Raw genomic sequence first — 12,532 nt, 5'->3', positions numbered from 1 at the left:
CGTTTAGCGCTGTTGACACCAGGATGGAAAGCCAAGAAGCCCAAGCTGCTAGTCTAGCGAAATACGGTTCTTGAACAATGTAACCTCCTACTGCATAAGTATGCAAGCTTTGCAACATTTCATGCGATCCTTTCAAAGCTGAAATAATTGGAAGTCAATTTTTGCGTGCGCTATCTTTACCTCGTTGGACTGAGGCCGTAATTCAGGTGCGTCAACTTGTACCGCAGTAACCACCGGGCTCTGTATGGTGCTATCTCTTACAACGTAGGTAAAGCTTTATGAAGTATAAGACCGGAACCAAAAAAAAAAAGAAGGACTGCATATTCGCAAACCCGATGTTCCTCGTATCCGGTGCACGAGTGGTAGCCGAAGAAAACGTCGTGCGCCCGGCCCCTAGTCGGGTGCCTGCTCAACGACATGACCGCTTGGAAGAGGGGCGTGATGATGGACGCCCCGCGTCGACTCTTCATCGCCCATCCAACTGCAGGATTGAAGAGCAGAGGGTTGCTGGAGCCCCTGCGTATGGGTGAAACGCGGAGTGGGCTCGTTTACTTGTGCCGATTGCGAACCGTGTTGCACACATGGTATGAAAAGAGATAGACATAGATCATCCACTAGCTTCCGCTTTGCGAAAATGGACATGTGTTAAACTGGTAGACTGCAACGGCGATTTGCTAATGTCTTTTGTTCTATCATGGAAGAGCCCCACGCAACGAGTGTAAAGCCTTCGGAAAAGGCCCACCCATTCTTGCGAGCAGCTAGCTCAAAGGTCAACCCATTCACTCCTCCCCGGTCAGTGCGCGTAGTAAGTTGAACGCATGGCCATCGGGCTTTCTGCGTGAAGACTTACTTAAGTACCGTAGTAAGTTGGGCGAGCTGATAAGGTTGCACGTGTACATACAGCGCCAACGCTACTCTACAATACTAGCAATGAAGTTCCAGTCGTGAAGAATTTCGCAGATACGAGCGCATACTTGAAGCTCGCAAACGAGCAGGATTGCCGCATCCGATTGGATGCGCTGACCTGAAGTGTCGCGTTGCGATGGGCATAAGCAGGGCCAAGGACTTCACATCAATCTCGGTTTCCTCGGCCACCAGCTGCACCGCGGGTGTGCTTCCGGTGCTGTGGCTGACCAGCATGTCGATCCTGCACAGGAGCGCCCCACGAACGCGCATGCGTGGGTTCAGCAAACGGTACCCGCTAGAGTTCCGGGAAAGAGAAAAACTGCGCCGATTTTCGCTTGAGTTTCACAAATATAAAATAATCATTGGGGACATATTGCGGTGTTTCGAGCAGTTGTCAATAAGCAACCCCGCGGTGTGCTTTGACGGCAGAGGTAAAAGAGGTTGTCGCTCTACATAGTACTCACTTCTTGATGTCAAGCTTCTTGAGGAAATCGACGACTAGACTGGTTTTTTCGTCGCAGCTATGCCACCAGTAGCCGGTCTCCAAGCTGAACGCAAAGTCTGGTGCGAAAACGGAAGAAAAGGCTGCGTATTACGTAGAGTCGCGAGCGTCAATTCGAGAGCGTTCAAACGAGTGGAATTTTTACTTCCCACGCTTACCAGTCATCACGAAGAATTGGGAAAAGGTAAAGAAATGTGTAAGAGCTCGAGTGTTTAATAGAGCGGAATAGAAATATAGCTAAGCTGCAACACCGGACATAAAGCATGTTTCTTCCTTCAAGTGACCACAAAACATGGCGAACAGTGCAGACGACAGGACATTAGGTATATACAAGCAGGACAGATACGTTGTTTGTATGATAATTTTTTTATTTCTTCCTTCGTGCACTCAGTGCGCGCACGGTTGCATGCGCGAAGTACCTATGCGCACGTGCGACTGAAGCTATCCGGTTAAAGTGAGGCCCATGCGTGGCCTTATAGATCCTTTCCCATCGTCGTAAAAGCTGTGTACCTGCGAGATGGCCACAGAAGATCTCCGGTCGCACCTTATCTTAGTTCTTTTGCCCGTTAAATATACAGTTCGTCCCGTACAATGTTACAGAAGATATGCTCTTTCGACGTCCAAAAAGAAAACGCGATACACGTCTCGAGCACACATGCATAATTTCTTGTGCATTTACTCAGAAACATATCTTAAATGTAGTGGTTTGCTCCACAGAGGGTGCTGGTAGGCGAGACATCCTAACGCGGCGGGCACCTACGGCCCGTCGCTCTTTCTTGCCAACTGAACTCAGTAGTACAGCTGCACAAACCGGAAGCGTTCCAATGTCCCTGTTTTGTCAAGCGGTGAGCAGGCTTACCGGGCCAGTTGAAGCAAAGAACGTCCACACCGTTCTGGTCGAGGAAAGGGATGTTGTAGCTGTAGTCCTGGTACTGTCCCGGCGCCCCCGTGAGCAGCACGGACAGCGGTCGCTCTGTCCGGTCTCCGCGCTCGATGCGGTCCAGCCCAGTGTGGATGTACACAACCGGCACACGAGCGCCCGTGTCGGGTGCCCCCTGGTAGCCATGGCGACCCTCGGCGCGCCATTTCTGCGACGCGGAAAGTGCAGGCTGTTTTGACTATCTATGGAGGGCTCTAACTGCCAGGAGGAAGCATAGTAACAGCGCGCAAGAAAGCGAGGGACGAACATAAACTAGACATAACACCATGCTGTATGCACTATGCGCATGAAGGAGTATTGCGTCACTCAGCAAGTGTTATCAAGCCATCTCTCGGTGAAGCTATTCCCCTCGCCTTTTCTCTCTAAAAACGTCGGCACTATGTGACCCTGCTAGGTGGACTCTGCCCCCTATGTGCTTGGTTCCCTAAAGTTTTTATTTGACGCGCACTTGTTCGGGTCCTTTGCCAACACTCCTCTTTGTACGTATCCTGCCGATCTGCTTGGGCAACTTTGATTGCTTATTGCAACGTGTACATTTACCGTATTCGTTGCAGCATGCGAGTACGGCAGCCGCAGCCGTTGTCTTTTGGGAAGAGAATGCGCCGAGCGCGACTATCGGGGCGGCGGAAGGCACTTAAAGCTGACCGCGACATGATCACATGTTGGGGCGACTCTTGGTCTCAAATGGGCTACGCAATGCTCATATCGTATAGTCATTTCCTTCCGCCATGGCCCCAGACTAAGCGAAAGATACCAAAGTTATAGAAAAAATGCGGCAGACCCAAAGCATGCCCCACTTAAAGCTACAGTTCACATGGCCTCGGGGCATGCGACGTGGACGCACTTGTGACTTGTAGTTACGCCTTGCGAACGGTGCAGACAGCGAAATCTCCCCTATACTCCAGAAACTTTTAAATGCTAGAATACCAAAGATGAGGGGGAGAGGACGGATGGCGCCAAGTCTCAGTGTATGTCGGTAGGATGGTTACGATGGCACGCACGCACGCGTGCAAGCACATGCGCGTCGGACATTATATTTCGCCTTCCCTACGCGCCGTGCGATATTGCGATACTGCAATAGTGTCTCCATGCGCGCCTTTTATGAAAATCGTGTTCGTCAGTGTCTTGAGCGACTACTCATCGAATAGTGCAAAGTCAAAAAAGCAATTTAGAGAGATGAAAATACGCAATATTTAGTAAGTTCTTATGTAAAGCAGCAAAGTGAGCACTCCAATTTACTTTGGATTCAAGTATGCCGAACACAGAGAAGTAGGTTAAAGAGGGAAAGCGAGGAGAGGCAAGGCAGGGAGGTCAACAAGACGAGCGTACAGTTTGCTACCTTACTCTATTGGTGAGGAAGAAGGACAAAAGAAAGAAGAGATGGAGTGATAACTCTTTTCGGAGAGCGTGTGCAGAGAAGTGCCCGGCTTTCTGGGATGTGCGTCTGGGACAGGCCTTGTGAACCCCGGTTTAGGCTATTTGCATCTCAACAGTTCCGGTCAACTACAAGCTCCATTATGACGTTATGCCGAGTGGCAAACCACACGCACAGGCACACACACAGGTGAGTGTCCTTCCGAACTGGAACAACCGTAGCTGTCGAGGTCAAAAACGGGAGCGCACTTTTACCTATTTTACCAGTAGGCACCCGGCGCCATACTTGAAGCTTCCGTATAGACATCATAAAGGGGTACAGTGTAATAAATACAAGGACAGAAGAGCGGGCACCACAAGCACTGTCAACGTATATTTTGTGAGACTTTCTTTTTGCGTTGTGCTCTTCATCACGAATATGTACCAACTTCCCAAACTTTCCATCTTATAGCTCCCGTAGACATTAGAGGGCGCCACTGTTCCCTAGTAGTTTTTGTAGGAAAGACTGATACGAACATGGTCTCCGAGATCTTGGAGGCCTCAGTACAAGCAGCCAAATACGGCTATCGCTTTCGCAAACATACTAGCCTTGTAGAGGTCGCCGCACGTGACGATCTCGATGCGCCGTTCCTTGTAACGGAGTGGAGGCGCGTCACGCAGCAGCTGTCGAGTGCTCCTCGCAGTGAGCTTAGCAGCGCCAGCCTGATGAACGCACCGCTGGTGACGCGAGCGCGTATCCCGAGCCACGGCATTGGAGCCCAAGCCGTTGCTTCTCGCCGCGGCAACGGGAAGCCAGGCAGCCGCAGAGTGCCGGAGGCGCAAGTGTTGTGCAGAGCGCTGGAGGAGGAGGAGAGCCTGCTGGCGTGGTGCGAGCACAGCGACCCGCACGAGGCGGGACGGCGCAACGCCTGCGTCACGAGACAGGCACGTTAGATCACTGGAAACGCGAAGTCGGAGCATGACTTGGCGTGGTTCAACAGTCAGTATAGAACCAGCTCCCAGAAATCCCACAGGTAACGCCGGAAGAAGTAAAGAAAGCCTTGGGAGATATGCAAAGGGGGAAGGCAGCTGGCGAGGATCAGGTAACAACAGATTTATTGAAAGATGGTGGGCAGATTGTTCTAGAGAAACTGGCCACCCTGTATACGCAATGCCTCATAACGTCGAGCGTACCGGAATCTTGGAAAAACGCTAACATAATCCTAATCCGTAAGAAAGGGGACGCCAAAGACTTGAAAAATTATAGACCGATCAGCTTACTGTCAGTTGCCTACAAACTATTTACTAAGGTAATCGCAAATAGAATCAGGAACACCTTAGACTTCTGTCAAGCAAAGGACCAGGCAGGATTCCGTAAAGGCTACTCAACAATAGATCATATTCACACTATTAATCAGGTGATAGAGAAATGTGCAGAATATAACCAACCCTTATATATAGCTTTCATTGATTACGAGAAAGCATTTGATTCTGTCGAAACCTCAGCAGTCATGGAGGCATTACGGAATCAGGGTGTAGACGAGCCATATGTAAAAATACTGAAAAATATCTATAGCGGCTCCACAGCCACCGTAGTCCTCCATAAAGAAAGCAACAAAATCCCAATAAAGAAAGGCGTCAGGCAGGGAGATACGATCTCTCCAATGCTATTCACAGCGTGTTTACAGGAGGTATTCAGAGACCTGGATTGGGAAGAAATGGGGATAAAAGTTAATGGAGAATACCTTAGTAACTTGCGATTCGCTGATGATATTGCCTTGCTTAGTAACTCAGGGGACCAACTGTAATGCATGCTCATTGACCTGGAGAGGCAAAGCAGAAGGGTGGGTCTAAAAATTAATCTGCAGAAAACTAAAGTAATGTTTAACAGTCTCGGAAGAGAACAGCAATTTACAATAGGCAGCGAGGCACTGGAAGTCGCAAGGGAATACATCTACTTAGGGCAGGTAGTGACTGCGGATCCGGATCATGAGACAGAAATAATCAGAAGAATAAGAATGGGCTGGGGTGCGTTTGGCAGGCATTCTCAGATCATGAACAGCAGGTTGCCATTATCCCTCAAGAGAAAAGTGTATAATAGCTGTGTCTTACCAGTACTCACCTACGGGGCAGAAACCTGGAGGCTTACGAAAAGGGTTCTACTCAAATTGAGGACGACACAACGAGCTATGGAAAGAAGAATGATAGGTGTAACGTTAAGGTATAAGAAAAGAGCAGATTGGGTGAGGGAACAAACGCGAGTTAATGACATCTTAGTTGAAATCAAGAAAAAGAAATGGGCATGGGCAGGACATGTAATGAGGAGGGAAGATAACCGATGGTCATTAAGGGTTACGGACTGGATTCCAAGGGAAGGGAAGCGTAGCAGGGGACGGCAGAAAGTTAGGTGGGCGGATGAGATTAAGAAATTTGCAGGGACGGCATGGCCACAATTAGTACATGACCGGGGTTGTTGGAGAAATATGGGAGAGGCCTTTGCCCTGCAGTGGGCGTTACCAGGCTGATGATGATGATGATAGAACCAGCTCAAATATAAGAGGCTGGTACAACTATTTACAACCGAAGAATTCATCACAAGCTCCGCCCACAGTACCGCACTGCAATTACCCGACCTGGCATCTGTGCCTCCCTTTTCCGAAACGTAGCTCCCTCAAAACATTCCCTCACCACGAACATTCATGTGAGGTCGAACTAATCACTTCTCGTAAATCTGTACGTCTTCGTTTTGCTCTAGCACTTGCATCCTGCATTCATCTACCTTCATTCTTTTGTTCTTGTTTATTTCTTGTAGCAACGAACCACCTTTGCGGCGTATGACCCTTACCCGTCGTGGTAGCCCCGTAGCTATGGCGTTGAGCTGCTGAACACGAGGTCCCGGGTTCGACGTACCCCCGTCTCATTTCGATGGAGGCGTCATGCGAAAGCACTCGTGTACTTAGATTTATGTGCACATCAGAAAACTCCGGGCGTTCAACATTAATCCAGAGGCCCCACTACGGCGTGTCTCACAAGGTCGTGGTTTAGGAAGGTAATATCACGGATTTTCTTATAGCGAAGCTGTTAGCCTCTCGATAGTTGCATTTACTCGTGTCCAACCGTGAACAAATTTATCATCATCAGCAAAGGCTCATGGCTCCCTAAGCAAGCAAAAATACAATGGTTCATCCCCCTCGTAATGCAGTGGCTACAGGCACTCTGCAAAAAAAAAAAATACATTCATTGGAATCACGCATATCATCATCAGCAGTGACTCATACCTCCATAAGCAAGCAAAAACTTGCCGCAGGTGGGGAACGACCCCACGTCTTCGCATTACGCGCGTAATGCGAAGGCGTGGAATGGTTCCGCACCTGCGGCAAGTTGTTTTTTTTTTTTCATCCACTTTCATTTACATTACTTTATCATTTCTTTAATTAGTAAGTACGAGCAATTTCCCCTATGGTGTCCTTGGTGTCTGTTTGTTGACTTCTTATGATATGGTTCATAAAAATAGGGCGCCTCGGTTAACCTCCTTTCTTCTGCAGAGAAGAGGGAGCAAAGTCGAGGATGCATTCGTGTACGCTTGCATGTGGCGGCTGCCTCTTACAACAGGGCCGTATATACGGTCCAGCCACCGGTGGGGATGTGGCAACGCTTGTGTCGCTCAGGGCATCGATGTCGGGTGTATGGACTCTAGCTGGGCCAGATCTGTTGGACAGCTGAGGGGATGCAAGACAAAGCTCGGAGTCCGGTCCCGTGAGCCTGCTCTGATGCTCGGAGGCATTACGGGACGCAGGAGGGGGTAATTTGGACGGCGGAAGGTGCGGGTTCCCCATTGGCTTTATTTCGCTCGTCCGAGAAAAACATGCGGTGTGCTCTGAAAACGAGACGACTGGGAACTGAACGTCAGTTTTCAAGAGATCTACCAAACTTATGCTTGCGTAACCACTTTCTTTTTATGTAGAACTCTTACACAAGGAAGAGGTGCAAGTCGTTCCCAAGCCTCTCCACAAGGAAATATTGCAAGCCTGCCACCACGAAGATACCTCGGGCTACCTAAGCTACACGTGAGCATTGGCACGAATCAACGACAAGTATGACTGGCGAAGGCTCGCAATATATCTGAAGCATTGAAATCGAACTGCCATCGACGCGAAGTAACCCCGAACAAACCCGCCGGAATACCTTTGAAATACCGGAAACGCCGTTTGATTGAAATGGGATTCACCTTCTGGGTCCACTTCCAATGTCTGCTTCTGAAATAGATGGGTCATCACCGTGATAAGCAGCTCATTCGATGCATGGAAACCAAGACACTCCCGAACGATACAGCAGCTGCAGCAACAAGATTTTTCTTCGGGAACACTGTTCTGAGGCACGCCACGCAATCGGTTATCATAACAGGCCGAGAAACCACATTTTCAGCTGAACTGAGGAGTAGTGTACTCACGCTCAATGACACGGTGCGTAAGACGATGACACCTCGTCAACCACAAATGAATCGGCTTACAGAACTACTCAGCAAGACCCTCGTATAGACAGGCTCCGCATGTACGTCAATTCGGAGATTGTCGTGAAATCGGTCTGATCAGCTAGGTCGTAAATGTTTATCTCGATGCTTAGTATAGCGAGTCATCAAAAATAGAATAGCATAGAATTTCGCGAGGGCCATTAAATTTATTTTCGAAAGGAACCTCCAATCACATCCGGATATGTAAGCGCAAGGGTTCTTTTGCGCATAAAAGGGCGCCATAAGGAAATTAGGGTCATACATTTGTCAGAGAGAAGACCTCCGAGAGCATACACCTCCCTACCCGCTGCATGTGACCAGCACATGAAAACACATAAAGACGACGGGAGAGAAGACGTTTGGTGACTTCGTCGAATGTTCTCCGAGTTTATGCCAGAAATATGTGAACTGCACTTTCGGTAACTTTAGTCGCACGTCTGAAAACGTATGTAAGGCCATTTTCTTCACAAAGTAATAATCCCACAACAGACGAATGTCTTTGTGGTGAATTGCAGTCCCACTCTTTTTGCTTGTGCCGTAACGCTCGTGTTGAAACCCAGTTACATTGAAGAGAGTAATACTTCGTGAAGAAACTCTTACCTGGTGGCAGCATCTTTCTATGAAGTACTTCGAGATGTGTCTGCGTGTTCCAATCGCGCGGGTGCTGCAAGGCAGAGCGACACGGTCCGAGAATGGCACCTACGATGTCCTCTGCATTAGAGATTACCCCACACCAGGGACAAGATGCACGCAGTCCAGGTCCCAGAAAAAAAAAAAAAAGTTAGACGTTGCATTTTTTTGGCACATAAAAACATCAAAGGCATCCTGAAGGTAAGGTACATGAAGAAGTACATGCAAACATCATCTTTTTTATCAGAAAGCCGCACGTGAATTCTGCGTCGTTCTGATTCAGCGCACGCTCATTAGAATCTGACTGCCACGGACAGAGCCAATGCAGGCGATCGGGTCGGTCAGGTATGCGCGTTCACGCCTGCAGAGCCAGCGACACCTCGTCGATATATGCCTGTAGGGAAGGATCGCCAGCCTTGCTAGCAAGGAGAGTAGTAATAACTAAGAGTGACGCTTGTTTATCAAAACACCTACCGAGCCCATTTCTGCTGAAAATTCTGCAAAATAAATTCAATAACCTTGTGGCGTCTCCAAAAACATCACTTCTGTATACACAGGCGAAGATTTGCGGGAGAGTCTCTGGGATGTGGGCGACCTCTGTAGACATTTGCATTTTCAAAAAGAAAGTTGCACAAGGTCCCATGTGCCTGGTTGCGTCAGAATGCGGGACGAGAGAGTCTCGTTACACACTGCCTCCTTCCGTCGGAGAGGCCGCTTCTTCGAAAAAGGGAATGCAAGTCGGTCACAGAGTAGGTAACCAAGCTTGTTGATATACGTTTGCGTGCCGAAAGAAACTACGCGAAAAGCAGGACAAGGAAGAACAGAAAAGCGGCAAACTTTATGCTACGTGCGCCGCAGTGATACGGACCACCTGCTGACGACAAACAAATGGCGCCCCGCCATTGCCGACTATGTATCCGCCGTTACAAGGGAAGCCACGCAAACCTGCAAGTCATGCTAAGGTTCCTAACAGCGCATACGAGACACGGACAACAGGAAGGTGAACTTACCCAAGTTACGGCCTTGATAGTCTTGAGTAATGGATGGGCTCAATCTTGAAAACAGAGATTGCTGCCAGATTGCTGTCTGTTTTCTTTACACTACAGAACATAAGAATGCAGTGCTCTATAGGCAGCCGTGACAGAAGCTGTGCGTGTGTGACCACTTGGTCTCATGCTAGAGTATTATCTGAGGTTTTTAAGACATTGTCTCATCTAAGCGTCGTTCGGATCGCCATAGAACATAGCGCATGAAATAGTGCACGGTTGTATGGAACAGGGCATGCGACGCACGTGACAGTTGCCACGTGGGAATAATTTGTTCTGTTCCCTCCGTGGTCAATCTTTCTGCCTAATTCTGTACACAAATCTTCTAGCGTTTCGTGTCTGCAAGTGCGTGTGCGCGAGTGGCTCAAACGTTTTCGATTATGGTGATGATGTACAGCGTTCAGCGGTGTAAGGGCCAGGTATACGGCCAAAGAGCCTCTAATGTATTTATACATAGGTTGTTCAATAAAGACTGAGGCTGACGCGCTGAAATTTTAATCCCTGAAAATTAATATTTGGCACATTTATCCCTTTCTATATGCTCCACGCCTACCATTTCTACCGCGCCTAGATCACATAAGTAATCTTTTGACGCCTACTTTAAAGATCGCCTCCACTACATTTATACGCCTGATTCCTGTCATGTTCGACGCCAAATCAATGTTTTTTTTTGCTTTCTTTCCTAACGACTCCCCAAAGCACCGCAACAACCCACCTGTTTTACAGTCCAGATGTGACACTATCGAACTTCTTTAGGTACCTCACGGTACAACGGAATATTGCTTCGACGTAAAACAAGGTATAGTTGAGACATTGGAGGCGATTTCGAACTATAGGTGTCCAAATATGGCTTGACTCACGTTATGTAAGACTGGTAGAGACGGCTGGACGCGTGCGTTTCACTTACTGGGTGATCATATACAAATCAGTGAAAGTACCGATTAACAATTTTCAAAAATAACGATTTTGGAGCGTCCGCCTCTGCCTTTATTGAAGAACCCTCGTATTATACTTGATATGTGAATATTACTGTTTCAAATAATATCTCTTTTATGTGATGCCCTCCTAACCCAATGCCTCATACGAGACCTGTGAGACATTTTAAAATAAATAAATAAATAAATAAATAAATAAATAAATACACTCCGCACAAGGACACCGAGTTGCCAGAAAAGCGTAATCTGCATACTGTTCAAGAGTTTACTGCCTATCTTTCATCAAGTGCAAAAGGTGTAGCAAGAATGCAGTGACCTGTGTTTACGTGCAGTTCGCTAAAACATTTCGTTCTGTCTATCTTGCATACACATACCTATAACAAAAAATTCTAGGGTTAACGTTTCAATACCACGATCTGATTATGAGGCGAGCCCTAGTTGGGAGACTCCGGATTAATTTTGACCACCTGGGATTTGTTTAACATAAATTTAAGTGCACGAGCGCTCTTGCAGTTCGTTCCCATCGAAACGCGACCGCCGCAGCCGGGGTATCGAACCTGCGAACTCGAGCTCGGTAGCTCGACGCCATAGCCACTAGATGACAGCGGCGGATGCACAAAGCTTCCCCGTTTTCTCACGCAGTGCGCTCAGAGTCGACGTGGGAGGCACAGTGTCATCGGAAGCGTGAGTCATAGGTTAAAAGTTAGACAAAAGATATACACGGGTGCCACGACCTCTACAATGACGTTTTTTTAACGTTCTCTTTTTAAGCTCGAAGTCGAATCGCGGCCTGAACAGAAGAAACAACTGTAATAACTTTACGTTGCGCTAGAGCGATAACTATATATGTACAACTGAAACACTGAACACAAAGTGCACAAAAGTGTTGGTCTATTTTACTGAATGCATCATACGCCATGGTCAGCCTACCTTAATACCCAAAGAATAACTGTTTTCCGATGGTATAGGGATAAACGTAACTCGTTATAAAAAGGACAGATTTATACGGGATTGGCAATGGGTGAAGCGAGAATGGCTACAAATAAGTTAGGCACGTAAGCCATTGCGTCCCCTAATCTAGAGCTTTCAGTTATTTTAGTGCAAAGGCAACGTGTCACGGAAACTCAATTAGGCCCCTCGCAGACAGCTGTTTCAACTTTACAAGCTGAAACAGCTGTCTTTTGGCGGCACAATGATACGCAGAGCTGACTTTATCGAAGAATGGCTGAATAAACAAATATAATTGAGAGTACCGTCGGAAAAAAAGTGGTCAGCATTACTTGTCGGCGCGCATTCTGTGATCTAAGAGCGAGAAGAAACGTAACTTACCGGTAAAATAGTTTGGCCCGCTGATACAGCTCGCGTCCGAGTGACCCGCTGAAGTGCTGCAGCTCTGGATGATTGACACCCTATCGCGGTCATCTGGTTACCTTGCGAACAGTTTGACTGCAGCGCCACCGGTAGTTGCAGCAAGTATGTTGGTAACACGTGGCATCGTTCTTCCCCCCCCCCTTTTTTTTTGCACGTAGTAGGGCAGGAAATCAGAACAGGTGGGATGACGTCACGGCGGCGCGAAGTTCAGGGAGGCCAAAGCTCTAAAGCAGCCTAAACAGGCCGGTCAATTTCATGAAAAAGAAATTGCACGATAAATAGCTAATTCCCCCTCCGCAGTTTCGGGTTCTAGCAGCAAGACTTTGTCGATCTCGACGA

General features: G+C 47.9%; 1 protein-coding gene across 3 annotated transcripts in view; it reads right to left on the bottom strand.

Moving 5' to 3' along the window:
* LOC135914103 (uncharacterized) overlaps positions 1-12,307 on the bottom strand; it is a 13,730-nt gene extending 1,423 nt beyond the window's left edge. Inside the window, exons 1-8 of one of the 3 annotated variants that reach the window (XM_065446865.2) lie at positions 12,152-12,293; positions 9,852-9,941; positions 8,812-8,922; positions 4,311-4,630; positions 2,268-2,496; positions 1,371-1,467; positions 1,025-1,147; positions 333-516 (exon numbers count right to left, since the gene is read on the bottom strand). In XM_065446865.2, the coding sequence (XP_065302937.1) occupies positions 333-516; positions 1,025-1,147; positions 1,371-1,467; positions 2,268-2,496; positions 4,311-4,630; positions 8,812-8,824 (966 nt within the window). In that variant the 5' untranslated portion in view covers positions 8,825-8,922; positions 9,852-9,941; positions 12,152-12,293. Of the gene's footprint in view, positions 1-332; positions 517-1,024; positions 1,148-1,370; positions 1,468-2,267; positions 2,497-4,310; positions 4,631-8,811; positions 8,923-9,851; positions 9,942-12,151 lie in introns of all 3 variants that reach the window. The other 2 variants (XM_065446864.1, XM_070535444.1) reach the window with 2 other exon arrangements.
* Positions 12,308-12,532: the final 225 nt, after the last annotated feature.

Source organism: Dermacentor albipictus, chromosome 3 (genome assembly GCF_038994185.2).
Source record: "Dermacentor albipictus isolate Rhodes 1998 colony chromosome 3, USDA_Dalb.pri_finalv2, whole genome shotgun sequence".
In the NCBI taxonomy this organism is placed as follows: Eukaryota; Metazoa; Arthropoda; class Arachnida; order Ixodida; family Ixodidae; genus Dermacentor; species Dermacentor albipictus.
This window is presented reverse-complemented; position numbering and strand designations above follow the sequence as displayed.